At 41.2% G+C, this 15,806-nt stretch overlaps 1 protein-coding gene across 1 annotated transcript in view; it reads left to right on the top strand.

Moving 5' to 3' along the window:
* The first annotated feature begins 3,465 nt into the window (after positions 1-3,465).
* The window catches only part of LOC148351653 (proline-rich membrane anchor 1), a 41,418-nt gene continuing 29,077 nt past the window's right edge, over positions 3,466-15,806 (top strand). The window contains exons 1-2 of the mRNA XM_088354968.1: positions 3,466-3,903; positions 14,475-14,616. Coding sequence (XP_088211094.1) covers positions 3,769-3,903; positions 14,475-14,616 — 277 coding nt within the window. The 5' untranslated portion in view covers positions 3,466-3,768. The remainder of the gene's footprint in view (positions 3,904-14,474; positions 14,617-15,806) is intronic.

Consider the following 15,806-nt stretch of genomic DNA (forward strand, 5'->3'; position numbering starts at 1 on the left):
TCTTTATGTTCTCGGCATTGAACTCTCTCTCCTCTAGGGACAGAGATGGCGTCACACATAGTGTACAGACGCTCCCCTACTTTGGACCGTTCGACTTACGCAGAACCGTAGATACGAATTTTATTTTCAGGATGTCGAAAAAGATCCGAACATTGCTGCAAGTTAGATCGTGTATTGTGTGCACCTTTTTCAGAGTACAGGACATTACTGTAGTGCTTCTTTCCGCCACTACTGGCGTGTGGCGCTGTGAGAGCTCACCCAGCATGCACCACGAAGAAGAAATCTGGCTTCCTCTTCCTAGTTTGTGTATAAACATTCTATACTTTATCTCCAGCGTGCTAAGATTTTTGACACTTTTATTGTTTAATATCTCGTGCATCCATTCAATATGGATGGGGTGAAGTGTAAAGAAGAGGCGATCTGTTTATTTTGAAATTAAAGTGGAATAAGAAAGCTTGATGCGGTTGAGAAAATGGTCGGAAGGCTTTTTTTCGCCGACTTTCTTCCACAGAATTGCCCAACTCTTGAAACTCATCTTCCAAAATTAAATTAAAATTAACTTTATTCATCCTTATAGAGCATATTATTTTAGGAAACAATACAGGTTACTTATACAGGTTACTTATACTTATACAAGCCGTATAAAAGCCTTATACAAGCCCTGATATAAACCTTAAATATACAAAATAAAGCACTGAAGCAACTTACAAACAAATTCAATTTACGAACGATCGTTCGGACTCTCGTTCGCATGTAGGGCAGCATCTGTACCTACCAAATGTGGCGTCGTTTTGTATATTACGCTTCCGGTCAAAGTAAACCTCCATCTTCGCACGTTTTTAAATTAAGGAAAATTGCATAAAGCGCTCTTGCATGCGGAGTCGGCGCAGGCCTGCACTTTGCCTTCGCAATCATCGACCGACTTTATTAAAAGTGACACCGGCCCAAAATAATTCAACCTCAATTTGCTTAAAGCCTCTTTTCTTTCTTTTCTTTTTTTGGCTGCACATCATTTAGCTTAATCTGTCATCACGAGTATGAAGATATTTTGTGGGACGGGGTTCTACTCTACCTCCATCTCTGGTGTGGTCGCTATAGGAAAGGAGGGAAGAAGAAATCTCCCTTGGGGAAAGTCTAAAGGCGTACAAGCGGACCGGTGCTTTCTATGTAAACGGACTTCTTTATCCTCTGCATTGCATTGTGCCGCGGAAGCACCGGGATTTAAGACACCCCCTAAAACTTTGACGCTCTCTCTTTCCCACACTCTTTCTCTCTGTCCCTCTCGCTCTCTCTCCATCTCTCTCTCTCTGTATCAGTCTCTCTCTCTCTCTTTCTCTCTCTCTCTCTCTCTCTCTCTCTCATGCTGTCTCCCCATATTCTTCCTCTCAGTCTTTCTCGCACTTTATACGTCTCTCTTTCTCTGCTATCCCTGTGTTTCCATCTCTTTCTACCTGTCTATTACACTGTTTTTCTCTTTGTCCCTTTTTGGTCTTTCTCTTTTCAATTGTCTTTCTCTACTTTCTCTTTTCCCCTGTTGCTTTCTATGTCTCTTTTTCTCCCTTCCATTTCCGTCTCACCCTCTCTTTTTGCTCTTTTTGCTCTATTTCTCCTTTACTCTTCTTCCTCGCTTTCTCTGCCTTCCTTTTTGTCTGTTTCTATCATTTGTCTGTCCCGTTCCTATATCTTTCTTCTGTATCTCTTTCTTTCACTCACTTTCTCTTTTCTTTGTCTCTACCTCTCACTCCCTCTCACACTCTCATACTGTCCCTTTCCCTTTTTTCTCTCTGTCTTGTGACCACCTGGGTCTTCGAAACACCACTTCCGGTGGGGTGTCTTGGGCAAGTACAGCTTGGCAGTGTCCACCCCTCTCTGGGTCGTTTTTATTCAATGGGGTCTGGGGACGTAGCAATAGCCCGACTTGTCCGCACTTTTTCAGGGTGATTCATTTTCACAAATTCCGACACTTTATGGAATTTTCCTAAAATGTCTTTAATTTTGGCTGATTGAATAATGGCGGAAAACCTCCTCCTCCCATATGTTAACTCTGAACTGTGACGGTGACACAAAGAGCATGTTGGAAGCACGCATGCACCTTGGTTGCCAGGCAGATTTTAAGCGATAGCCTGTTTGCTTACGTTCGTGAAACTCTGGAAGAGGCTAATAGGAGCGCGTCCTGTACTGTATTTTTAACTTTGTAACTGGAGGGGATCTTCGTAACTAGAGGCAATATTTTCCCGTTCCGGTTCTTTGTAACCTAAAACATTTGTCAGTAGAGTTATTCATAAGTCGGGGTCCCACTGGACTAGCTAGATCTTAAATCACTGTGGGAAAACAATTTTATTCCAAAAGTTTGAGTATCATATACAGACGCTCCCCTACTTACGGACGATCGTTCGTAAGTTGAATTTGTTCGTATGTTGCTTTAGTGCTATTTTTGGTATGTTTAAGGCTTCGATACGTAACCTGTATTCTTTTGTACTAAAGAATAAACAATTCATAAAATAATACGCTTTTATAAAGATTAATAAAGTGAAGTTTAACTTACTTTTGGAAGAGGTCCTTCTCCGTGGTAAAAAGTGGCCAAAAAAGCTTTCTGACCATTTTCTCAACCGCATCAAGCTTTCTTATTCCACTTTCGTTTTAAAAGAAACGGCTCGCCTCTTCTTTACAATTTACACCAACCATATTGAATGGATGCACTAAATATTAAACAATAAAAACGTCAACGTTCTTAGCGCGCTAGCGATACAATACACGTTGTTATGTTTACACGAACCAGGAAGTAGAAGCCGGATTTCTTCTTCGGTGTGGTTGCTGGGTGACCTCTCACAGCGACCTGCGGCGGAAAGAAGCACTACAGTACTGTCCTCTACTCGGAAAAAGGTGCACACAATACAGTATCTAACTTACAACAATGTCAGGGTATTTTTTGACATCCCGAAAAAATGTTCATATCTCGAATGTTCGTTAATAGGGGACAACACACATTGCATCACTTGAGGCTTTCATTTTACTCCAAAATCGACAGGACTCGGGCAGTATTTGCGGAGCCAGGTGTTTTCAGGTTCTGGGTTGAAGACCTGAATCAAAAGGTCATTTTTAGGAAGAAAAACCATAAGTCTAATTCAGTACTGTTATTTTCTTTTGGCTCACACTGCACACACGTAATAGTTCAGATAAGTTCTAAAGAATTCTGCAACATCTCTTCCCACCCACACCACCTCACTGCACCCCCTTATCTCTCTCTGTCTCTCTCTCTGTCTCTCTCTCTGTCTCTCTCTCTCTCTCTCTCTCTCTCTCTCTCTCTCTCTCTCTCTCTCTCTCTCTCTCTCTCTCTCTCTCTCCTCTCTCTCTCTCTCCCTGTCATTCTTTCTCTCTCCCCTCTCTCTCCCCCTCTCGCTCCATCTCTCTGCTTCAACTTCCCCGGGTTGAGTGGCCCATTTGCACTATTTGCTAGATGCAGAGGAAGGGAACATGTAAGGATTCGCGCAGATCCCATGAAAAAGAAAACAACGTCAGCACGAACCAGATTTTCTTTTTTTAGAGGAGGGACAGCAAGCTTAAGAAAGGCAGAGCAACTTTAGCGATGTGGATCCATTCGGGCGATTCGCCGCTCCCGGCTCGTCCCGTCTTTCGCTATCGACTCCGGTACTATTGCGTCGCTGCAGATTCGGACTAGGATTCTCGCCCGGCGGAGCAAGAGGCGGAGGAGGAAAGGAGGGGAGGAGGAAGGTGCTGTCCCGAACACTTGACGCCTGTGCTGTATGGATGCCGCATCCGCTCGGATCGGTGAGAAGAGCGCCAATGGGAATGTCGCTCCAAGATCTCATGCCGTTCACTTTAAGTTGTTGGCCTCTCATCGTCTCTCACTGCCTTCTCTCTCTGGTCTTACTCTCATGTCAGGTAACATGCAACACTTTGATATCACTCTTTTTTTTGCACTAGGGCACTCTTTTGCATGCCTGTGCGATCTCTTTGCGCACACATTTGTTTTGATAGTTTGCGCAGCGTTTAAGAGCTATTTCTTATATGTAGGTTATCAACCTGGATGCTGCGTTCAATAGCTTTGTGACATCCATAAACTAGTTTCAGGTTCAGGTAATGGAAAAAGTGCATAAGGATGTCCAAACAATGGGCAAGGGGCTATATGCATCCCTTGACTAATTTTCAGAAGCTCAAGAAATAAACTTAAAACTACAAAGCTCTTTCTTATGTTAGGGGTGTTTTTTTCATAGTACAGTGGTGATAAGATTTGCCCAACACACGAAAGGTCCCCGGTTCGAGATCGGGTGGAAATATTTGTTGGTCTGAAGAGGAGTGCCACCAGGCTGTACTTGCCCAAGGCATGCCACAGTAAATAATGCCCTTACGACTCGAGTGATGAAGGAATCCATCCCACTGCTTAGACGGTGCGGTTCAGTTTGATCAGAATCTCCAAATGTATGTTTGCGTTAGTAGCCAAATTGCGACATTTGTAAACTATTTTTGGGTAAAGGCAAACCGTTTTAAAATCAGCTAAAGCGGCATCTGTAGCTCTGTATCAATTATAACGACTTAACAAGTGTGTGGTGTGCAAACAATGGCTCACGGGCTATTTGAATCCCTTTACTATGTTTCAGTAGCCCAGGTAATACATTTAAAACTACATTTACTCAGTTGATAGACTAATATCAAATACTTTTTATAGTCTGTATTTTTGTATTTTTCGCATTTTCTTTCTTTTAAAGAACGTTGCCACAACCATGACATCACCAAGTGAAGTCACCTGAACCGAAAAAAGGGATGAGATGTTCAAGCTACAGGCAGTGGCGGTTCTACACTAAATCTTCCCCACCCAAAAATTGTGCGGACACATATTTAACACGGATAAAAGAGGTAGATATATTTGTCAACTGTCCAAATGCTTCAATGATAAATACAAATACACCACATACATAAAAATGACAAATATTTAAGAAAATGTGAATGGAACAATAATATAAAATATTAAAAGGGCCTCACATTCTTATACAGCAAATCATACAATCACACACATTTGAAAACATATTCAAGAAAATGTAGTTGTATAATGAAATCAAAACTCAAACTAAAACCTGACGTCTTCGTCTCTCCTTGATGCAAAATTAGCAACAATATCGCCATGAGCAATCTGCTCTTCTATTTTGTGATCAATGCTGATTACAGCAAGGCCAGTCACCCCATAATCGATTCTGTCCCACATCTTTTATCCATTTCCCCAAATTCTGAAAAATGCTGAACCGTCTGGCCTCTATTTTCAAACTTGTAAGAATAATGTGCGTTATTTGGAGGACCGGAGCCGCCAACTGATTATTTTATGGAAAGTAATACAGTAAATCTTCCTCCACCCAGTCTTGCATTTTAAGAGAGCCCGTCAGAGGTGAACTGTCCCCCGTGCCGCCCCTCCTATACGCTTTTTCTCACCCCTACAGACTGTCAGTCTGTCTGCACACTTTGGCAGCAAGCAGGGGCATCAAAGCTGCAACAGGCTTATAAGAAACCCGCCCCCGAAATAACTTTGGGTGTATATCCCAAGCAGAATAAATAAAAAGAACAAGAAAGTTATTAAAGAAGTCAACATTTTTGGGGTAGGGTCTTTTGGTCATGTTACAAACCTGTCATGGTTGCCCATTGCCCTCATTTGGGTCCGCCCGTTTGGCGCCAGCTGCTGCTCGTTGCCTGATTGGCCTTCCTCCTATTTAAACTCAGTGCTCTCATTCACTCCTGGTCAGTCCGTCAACGAACCTCTGCACTTGCAAGACTTGTATTTTGACTCTTTCCGGTATTCTGCTTGTATATCCAGTTTCCGGTATCAATCCCGCCTGTCTCGTCCTGTCCGGTATCTTGCTCCAGTATCTGGTATCGATCCCGCCTGTCTCGTCCTGTCCGGTATCTTGCTCCAGTATCCGGTATCGGCCCCGTCTGTCTCATCTTGTCCTGTATCTTGCTCCAGACTCCAGTATCTGGTATCAGCCCTGTCGGTCTCGTCTTGTCTGGTATCTTGCTCCAGTCTCCAGTATCGAGTATCGATCCCGCCTGTCTCGTCCAGTCCGGTATCTTGCCCAGGTCTCCAGTATCCGGTATCGATCCAGTCTGTCTCGTCCTGTCCGGCATCTTGCTCATGTATCCAGTGTATGGTATCGATCCCGTCTGCCTCGTCCTGTCCGGTATCTTGCTTGTGTATCCAGTATCCGGTATCGATCCCGTCTGCCTCGTCCAGTCTGGTATCTTGCTCCAGTGTCCGGCATCGGTCCCGCCTGTCTCGTCCTGTCCAGTATCTTGCTCCAGTAACCAATATCGATCTCGTCTGTCTCGTTCTGTCCGGTATCTTGCTCCAGAATCCATTATCGATCTTGTCTGTCCTGTATTGTCCTATATCTTGCTCCAGTATCCCCTATCGATCCCGTCTGTCCCGTCTTGTATGTTATCTTGCTCGTGTATCCAGTATCCGGCATCAATTCCGTCTGTCCTGCCCTGTCCGGTATCTTGCTCGTGTTTCCAGTATCTGGTATCAATCCCGTCTGTCCCGTCCTGTCCGGCATCTTGCTGTTGTATCCGGTATTGATCCCGTCTGTCTCATCCTGTCTGGTATCTGTTCGTGTATCGATATCGTCTCCCTTGTCCAGTTTCGATCTCGTCTGCCTCTGGCGTTTGTGTTACCATGCATGACTGCCCCATTCCCATAAAATATGGCTTGTGTGAAAACGTTACGCATCTGGGTCCTCCGTCTGTTCAGGTTCTGACAAAACCGGATCGTGTTAAATACAGTTTTTAACAACAGGACTATACAAATGTCGACTATAAGCATGCTAAAATGGTATTCATTTTTTCATGTAAATTGCATAGATTTGTTGCCTCATTTGTAGGAAATCTGGTACTGGAATTTTAGTTTCGTCTAAAACAGCCCAAATAGTCGTTATAGGGCTTATGTATTATTTCACAATATCAAAAAACACGCCACTGTAGAATCCACTGCGCTCCTACAACCACACAATGCTTACATTACTTATCATTTTTTATGTATTTTTAGTAGAAAAAATCAAAATAAGCAATCAATTACTCTTTTTCCAATCCATTTAAAATAGTTCTTAAATCATCTAGCAGCTGATATTAAGATCATTAGAGAAACAAGATAAAATATCCTAAAATAAGAAAAAAAGAATATACTTTAAATGAGCAAATGTTTATGCCAACAGGAGTAAGAACGTTTTTTTGCAGTACAGTAAGAGGAATATTGATGACTTTATAATTAAATACTGAATCTGGCTAGGAAAATATAAAATAACTCATAAAATATCTTAGCATCAAACTGTAATTACTGTACACAAAAATAAACATAACTATCCCATTGCTAGTGAGGTGGATAACAGAGTAACACTGATATGTGTGGAATGCATATAGATTACCGTATTCTTTGCAGTATAAGCCACACTGCATTATAGGGTGCAACCCCCAGAAAATAGTCTTGTCATATTTTTTTCACACATAATGCAAACAAAATTGAGACTGCACTGTAGTTATCCGTGTTTAACCATGTATGGTATGTATTAGTGCAATGATTGATCAGTCGATATTGAAAAACAACAGGAATCGAACCCGCATCGTGGCAATGAGAGCACCCTTTAGAATGATGAACAAAATACATTTTGTAAATCAGTGTCTCTGGCACTGTGAGTAGAAATGGGGTGATATTGAGATAAACTCTAATAACTATTAGTATGTCATTTGTACTAACAATCGGTGATACTGAGAATTTTAGTATTGATCCAATCCGAGTAAATACAGCGTGGTATTGATCGATACTGATCCAATACCGATACTTTTTAGTTAAAGTGTCATGATCATTGAATAACTGAAGCCAATTCGCCCCTTAGGTGAGTTAGATGATAATGGTAAACAGCACAAATATTTTGGTACTAAAATGTTATTTTCTTTTCAATCAAATAACTGTTACACAAACTCCAACAGTATAAAAAAATATTATTCCTATTTCAACTGTTTCTGAACAAAAGCTCAGAGAGTTATTTCAAAAAAGTAGCAATGTCACAAAAAACAACTTTCACAAAGTCAACATAAAATCTATACCTTCCACCGCACAATATCTTGAAATGTAGTCTTAAATACAATGTAAAAACATTAACAGGATGAAAATTACCGCTAATAAAGTAACCTTTACAAGATAAAGGTCAAGAGAGTCAAACTAAAAATATAAATGCAATGTAACCAAAATACAAATACTGTGTAACAACGTCAAGAAGGCAACTAAAGTACCTTCCATTGAGCAATATTTTGAAAATAAAGTCAGTACAGTGGTGCAAATAAATTGTAAACACAACTTAATCCAACTTGAAAGTTACGACATATGTATAAACTTACGACCCACTAACAAACAATATTACAGTGATGGTTGAAATCTAAAGACAGCATCAGTCCCGAGACAACAGTATTGATTTGATTCGAGTCCTTGCTTGATATCGGGGATACTGATATTTGGACCGATCCGTCCACCCTTAACCTCTACTATTGGTGGTAAAGTAATAAAGTGTCAGCGCTCTTACAACTCCTGTCCGGGTTCAAATCCCGTTGCATACAATGTTGGTCAACAATCAATTGCACAAATACAGTAGTATACTGTAGAATCTCATGTAGTAAGGCACATCTGTAATTAAAATGTACATGCATTTCCGATTTTATAGAGTATGTTTTGTGGCATATTAGGCGCACTGGATTATAAGGCGCACGTAAACATTTCTAGCCAACTTGTGGTTTTAAGGTGCGCCTTATAATCCCAAAAATAAGGTAATACATGTACTTATTCTAACATTGTGCAGGTGGCCATCCAGAGTAGTTCAAATATGCCAGGTTGGCGGTGGCACAGCCCGTTGCACGTAAATATCACCAGTGGGAGCATGGAGTGTTTTTCCCCGCCACCATTGGTCGGTTCCAGTGGGGATGCGTGCGCTAGGCATATGCTAGAGCTGAGTAGTATAACCCGCCTACAGATAGGCAGTGAGCGGTTGCACCGGGTTCACGTGTAACGCGATCTGCTCGAGTTTTGCAAATCCGCCCACTCGTGCTACCTCGGGGCGGCCTGCTGCCTACTCTCTTTGGCGGGTGGGTGGCTTCTCGCAGGGATTGCGGTTGGAGATGTGCTACAGTTCGGCGTGAGCCAGTCAAAACAGCAAGCGGGAGAGGATTCAGAGTACAGCGACAGCCCGTTTTACCAGCGCTTCCAAGCACGAGAATTTCGGTATACCAATTTTAGTTGTGATAAAAATCTTGCTCCCTATACTAAGGAAAATCCAGGTCACAGGTAGTCTAAGAGTCTACCACTAGAGACTGCTTACCACCAGGATCAGTTTGTCGAGTTTGCCAATGCAATTTACTACCGGCGAAAAATAAAAAGCTCGGGCTTTCAAAAGTTTTGTGTGTACGGTAATCCCTCGTTTTTCATGGGGGATGCCTTCCATAAACGGTATTTTTTAATTATTTAAGAGAAAACCCAGGAAAAAACATACAGAGTATGTAATCAACAAAGCCCAGACGATCATCGGTTGCTCTCTGCCCAGTCAAGAGGACATTGCCTGCTTGTGATACCGTAGCAGAGCCGTCAACATTATAAAAGACACTTCCCACTCTGGCCACCACCTCTTTGACCTGTTGCCCCCTGGTAGGTGCTACAGGTCCATCAAATCAAGGACTAACGGGCTTAAAGATTTCTTCCCTACGGTCATCACCACCCTAAACAAGCTCACAAAACGTATATATACATCTTTTTATCCATTTTTTGTTGCTACTCAATTTTATTGTTATCATTGTTAGGATGCACTATTCTCTTTCATTCACAAACATTGCACTATTATAATTTAGGCCAGGCTCTAAATACTATGTTGCAAATATTCTTTACTGCCTTTTATCCCGATAGTCTTTTATATTTTTTTCTTTATTACATGTTTACCCTGGAGTGCCATGTCTAATCTAATTGCATAGAATGTTTCACAGCGTTGATATCGATATCAATAATGACAATTCAATTCAGATTACAGGTTTTTGTTTAACACATAGAAATACTGTTCTTTATAAACGTTTTTTATTTTATTTTATTTTTTACAAGTTACATTCGTACTGTCAAATTTGAATTTAATAATAATCTTGGGGAGGAAACGATCCGCTTCGTATGATACTTTGCCGCCATCATGTGGATGTTATAGAAAACTACATTTACCTTCTTGTTCTGCCCTGCAAAAACCATGTATTTTTCCATTAGCAAAAAAAAAAAATTAAAAAGCCAAGGAGCTACAAAGGAGTGCCGAAGAGCTGCATGTAGCTCCATATTAAGTTCAGCGGGTCGGGATGTCCACCTTTGTTGGCAATAAAAAGCGTCTTCTCCTGTTTAGCCAATGAGAATGCAGAACACAATGCATAAAACAGCATTAAGTAAACCATGATACGGCAAGGGATTACTCTACGTTCAATTACAGTTACAGTAAGTGCTTACGTATCATCAACAGTGTCTTGATCTTATACCTGTAAGCCTCCGCCAGTTTGCTCCCCTTGTTAATGATTGCAAATAGTCCTTATGAAACGATAACAAACCATCCAAACACACCGCAGTACCTACTCACACCAAGACAGACTACGTAGAATTCTGCGGCAATTTTAGCAATCTACGTCAACCTCTGCTACCAGTGACTAAGACGATCTGCATTAGACCCGAAATGGGCAAGACGAGATTGATCTTTTTGAATTTGTTTCCTGTATAAAAATTGTTTTACAGTGTGCACAATTTAAAACGATTTAAAAAAACATAGAATTAAGTGGAAAACGAACGAGTTGACAGGTAAACGATTATTTTGTGTGTGCTTTTTTTCTCTTTTTTCAACACACGACAAATAAAGAAGGGGTGGGGGGGTAAAAAAAACACATAAAAAAACAAAAACAAAAAAAAACAACAGCATTGCAGTGTTGGGGAATATCTGCAATGTTCAAGTCGTTCTTCAAAGTCCAGTCTTCATTCGACTCATTCTCAAAGCGATAGCTACATCTAGTGGTAGTTAACAATACTTACCGTATTTTCTGCACTATAAGGCGCACCGGGTTATAGGGCGCACGCCCAAAAAATAGTTTTTGGTCCTATATTTTCCATACATAAGGCGCACCGGATTATAAGGCGCTACAATGGGAACGTCGACAAAACAGTCAGATAGTTCAGTCCAACTTATTACCCCCTTAACATTCCGAAAGCTTGCAAAGAAGCAAATACGTGTCTCAGACATGTACGAAAACAGTGTCTGTACGATGTCACCAATCACTCAAATGCATCGTTCAAAATAGCATTTAGAAGGTTAAAGTCTTAGGATTCAAGAAATGCCAAACATTTCTTAGTTTCCATTTTATTTTTTGCTGGCAACTTTGTGGACAGCAAAGTAAAAATTTTATTGTGCAGGGAAACGGGGTTCTTTACTGTGCATATGACAATAAACACTTTGAATTGAATTTAGTTTAAAAATAGACTCATCACAGAAACATCAAGATCGTTCTAAAACAAGAACCGGGAGAATATAAAGCCGCATAGCTCACCTAAGTTCTCTCGCAGCCATCACGTTCAATAATGATACGTAACTATGGTCTTCTTACAACCGTGAGTGTAGTAAATCCAGGAGAGTAAAATATTTACAAATACAGAATAGTAAAAAAAAAATTCTGTATGCCGTAGTGCAGCCCAACGTGTGATTCACATTCATCATTTTCGGCCAATTGCAGGCTTTGTTTCGCCCCTTTAGCCTATGCGAGCCTGTAAACGATAAAAAGGATCCGCCCCCTTTACCTCCGAATAACTTTAGCCAATAGTGACTGATTCAAATGATGATTGACACATTGGTTAGGAAATGAAACACCGGTATATAAATCCCAGCATACACCGCGGACTACTTCACCTTCAGGGGAAAATCTAGTTGGCGGCTGCTTGCCTTAGTTGCAAGTCTTTGCGACTTAATATTGATCCATACTATTTGATAAAGTTTCAGGAGCGAGCAGAGAGAGTGGGAAAGGTGAGATGGCACAACATTCATTTGGACAGGTAACTTAAAATTAGTTTTACCTGGTTATATCAGTATCAGAAATTATTTTCCCCCCATTTTATTAACACTCCACTTATTGAAACATAAATATTTTGTTTGTTTGTTGTACATGATTCAATTGTTTGTTTGTTTGTACATGATTCAGATTGAATCGTTTCTTGTACATGATTCAATTGTTTGTTTGTACATGATTCAAATTGAATCGTTTCTCCGGCGCCGTCACGAATGGCAGCCACTCCAGCAGCTCCCGTGTTATTTTCGATTGTTCTCAGTTATTTTCGATTGTTCTCAGCTTAGGGATGCTGCTGGAAAAGTGAATTTCCCTTCGGGGATGAATAAAGTATCTATCTATCTATCTATCTATCTATCTATCTATCTATCTATCTACAGGGAGTGCAGAATTATTAGGCAAGTTGTATTTTTGAGGATTAATTTTATTATTGAACAACAACCATGTTCCTAATGAACCCAAAAGTCTCATTAATATCAAAGCTGAATATTTTGGAAGTTGGAGTGGGGCTTTTTTAGTTTTAGCTATTTTAGGAGGATATCTGTGTGTGCAGGTGACTATTACTGTGCATAATTATTAGGCAACTTAACAAAAAACAAATGTATATCCATTTCAATTATTTATTTTCATCAGGGAAACCAATATAACAGCTCAACATTCACAAATATACATTTCTGACATTCAAAAACAAAACAAAAACAAATCAGTGACCAATATAGCCACCTTTCTTTGCAAGGACACTCAAAAGCCTGCCATCCATGGATTCTGTCAGTGCTTTGATCTGTTCACGATCAACATTGCGTGCAGCAGCAACCACAGCCTCCCAGACACTGTTCAGAGAGGTGTACTGTTTTCCCTCCTTGTAAATCTCACATTTGATGAGGGACCACAGGTTCTCTATGGGGTTCAGATCAGGTGAACAAGGAGGCCATGTCATTAGTTTTTCTTCTTTTAAACCCTTTCTTGCCAGCCACGCTGTGGAGTACTTGGATGCGTGTGATGGAGCGTTGTCCTGCATGAAAATCACGTTTTTCTTGAAGGATGCGGACTTCTTCCTGTACCACTGCTTGAAAAAGGTGTCTTCCAGAAACTGGCAGTAGGACTGGGAGTTGAGCTTGAGTCCATCCTCAACCCGAAAAGGCCCCACAAGCTCATCTTTGATGATACCAGCCCATACCAGTACCTCACCTCCACCTTGCTGGCGTCTGAGGCGGACTGGAGCTCTCTGCCCTTTACCGATCCAGCCATGGGCCCATCCATCTGGCCCATCAAGACTCACTCTCATTTCAACAGTCCATAAAACCTTAGAAAATCCGTCTTGAGATTTTCTTGGCCCAGTCTTGACGTTTCAGCTTGTGTGTCTTGTTCAGTGGTGGTCGTTTTTCAGCCTTTCTTACCTTGGCCATGTCTCTGAGTATTGCACACCTTGTGCTTTTGGGCACTCCAGTGATGTTGCAGCTCTGAAATATGGCAAAACTGGTGGCAAGTGGCATCTTGGCAGCTGTACGCTTGACTTTTCTCAGTTCACGGGCAGTTATTTTGCGCCTTGGTTTTTCTACACGGTTCTTGCGACCCTGTTGACTATTTTGAATGTTACGCTTGATTGTTCGATGATCACGCTTCAGAAGCTTGGCAATTTTAAGAGTGCTGCATCCCTCTGCAAGATATCTCACTATTTTTGACTTTTCAGAGCCTGTCAAGTCCCTCTTCTGACCCATTTTGCCAAAGGAAAGGAAGTTGCCTAATAATTATGCACACCTGATATAGGGTGTTGATGTCATTAGACCACACCCCTTCTCATTACAGAGATGCACATCACCTGATATGCTTAATTGGTAGTAGGCTTTCGAGCCTATACAGCTTGGAGTAAGACAACATGCATAAAGAGGATGATGTGGTCAAAATACTCATTTGCCTAATAATTCTGCACTCCCTGTATATATAAGGCGCACTGTATTATAAGACGCATAGTCAGCTTTTGAAAAAAATAAAGGCTTTTAGGTGCGCCTTATAGTGTGGAAAATACGGTACATTCCCTCACTCTACCGGCTGGACAATTTAAAGAAAAAACAGAAAGCAAGCGAGAGAGAAACCCGTCCCGAACCCGAACGTAATGATTCACCTTTTTTGGCCAAGCTCGGGCTCGGGCCCAAGATCTTAACTTTAGTTCACTTATATGCTTTTGGGAGGACCGGAATGGAACAATTAGTTTTTAATTATTTTACATCCTGAAATTCACTCTTTTCACGAGCTGTGAGCACAATCCTTGAAAAAATTAAGCTCGTAAGAAGTGGTGCCTCTGTACAATCCAGCTTGTGTGTGATGTGATGACGGCATTTCCATCTCGTTTTAATTCTTTGACAAAGGGAGAACTCCAGAGGTCATGCACGCAGAGCGCGGCAGAGAAAGTTAGCCAACAGTGCCAGCTGGCGTGCCACTGTAGAAGATACCCTCCACTTCCCCCGCCACCACCGCCACCACCTCCCCCGCGGCTACTGGGCACCACAGGTAGGAAATCCAGCATCTGTCTCATTCTGCTATGCTCTCTTTTCTGTGATGGCAAGTTCATGCACTGATTCTTTTTCCATCTAATGAAGGACGAAAAATCGGTTACTATGATTACTTTTACTTTACTTATACATCTGATATATTTTTATTAAATAGACTCAGAAACCTCTTGTACTGTTTCAAAATGGTTTCATTCCTACCAAACAGATCCACATAAGTATGGATGCAGGTTCCTCCAGAACACATGAAGCTAAATGTGGGATTCCCCAAGGTTCAATTTTAAGCCCGGTACTTTTTAATCTGTATTTGCTTCCCCTTGGGGATGTCATTAGGGGACTCTGAGTCAGTTTTCAGTTACGCAGGCAACACCGAACTGCACATTGCCGTGTCCCCTGATGATCCAAGTCTTATAAGATACCTTTTAAAATACATTTTAGAGATTAAGTTATGGGTAGCAGAGAACTTCTTACAACACAACCAGGACAAAACAGAGGTTTTAGTCATCCGTCCTGAAAGTCAGAGGGTAAAACTTTTACAAAATTACAAAATTTTACTCCTTCAGATTGTGATAAAAATCTGGCCATCAATTTTGATTTTGAGCTCAATTTTATTCCATATATCAAAATATAACTAAAATGAGGTTTTATCATCTCAAGAATATAGCCAGAGTCATGCATGATGCATGCGTTCTATCCTCTCGCTTAGATTATTGTAATGCCCTGCTCCACGGTTCTTCCCCAAAAAACTACTAGAAAATTCAGCAGCACGTATGCTTAAGGGGGACAGAGGAGGATCACATTGCACCAGTTTTAAAATTGCTGCATTGGCCTCCACTGCGTTTGAGGATTTTAAAATGCTTTTACCAGTATTTAAATGTCTTAATGGTCTTGGGCCTTTCTATCAGTCTGATTTGCTTTTATTATATCTCGGTCTCTGAGGTCCTCTGGCAGCAGTCTGTTAACTGTTCCTTGGCTGAGGACCAAAACCTATGGTGAAGCAGCATTCAGCCACTTTGGTCCTCACCTATGGAACAGTCTGCCGGAGGACATCAGGTCTGCGAGCACCCTCGATATTTTTAATAGGAGGCTCAAGACCCACTTTTTTAATTTGGCTTTCAATTGATCATTTTTATTTTGTTGGATTCATCTAACTTCTAAACTTTGACTGTAACATACTTTCCTTTTTTATTT

Source organism: Urocampus carinirostris, chromosome 15 (genome assembly GCF_059441175.1).
Source record: "Urocampus carinirostris isolate Australia breed hairy pipefish chromosome 15, RoL_Ucar_1.0, whole genome shotgun sequence".
NCBI classification, from domain to species: domain Eukaryota; kingdom Metazoa; phylum Chordata; class Actinopteri; order Syngnathiformes; family Syngnathidae; genus Urocampus; species Urocampus carinirostris.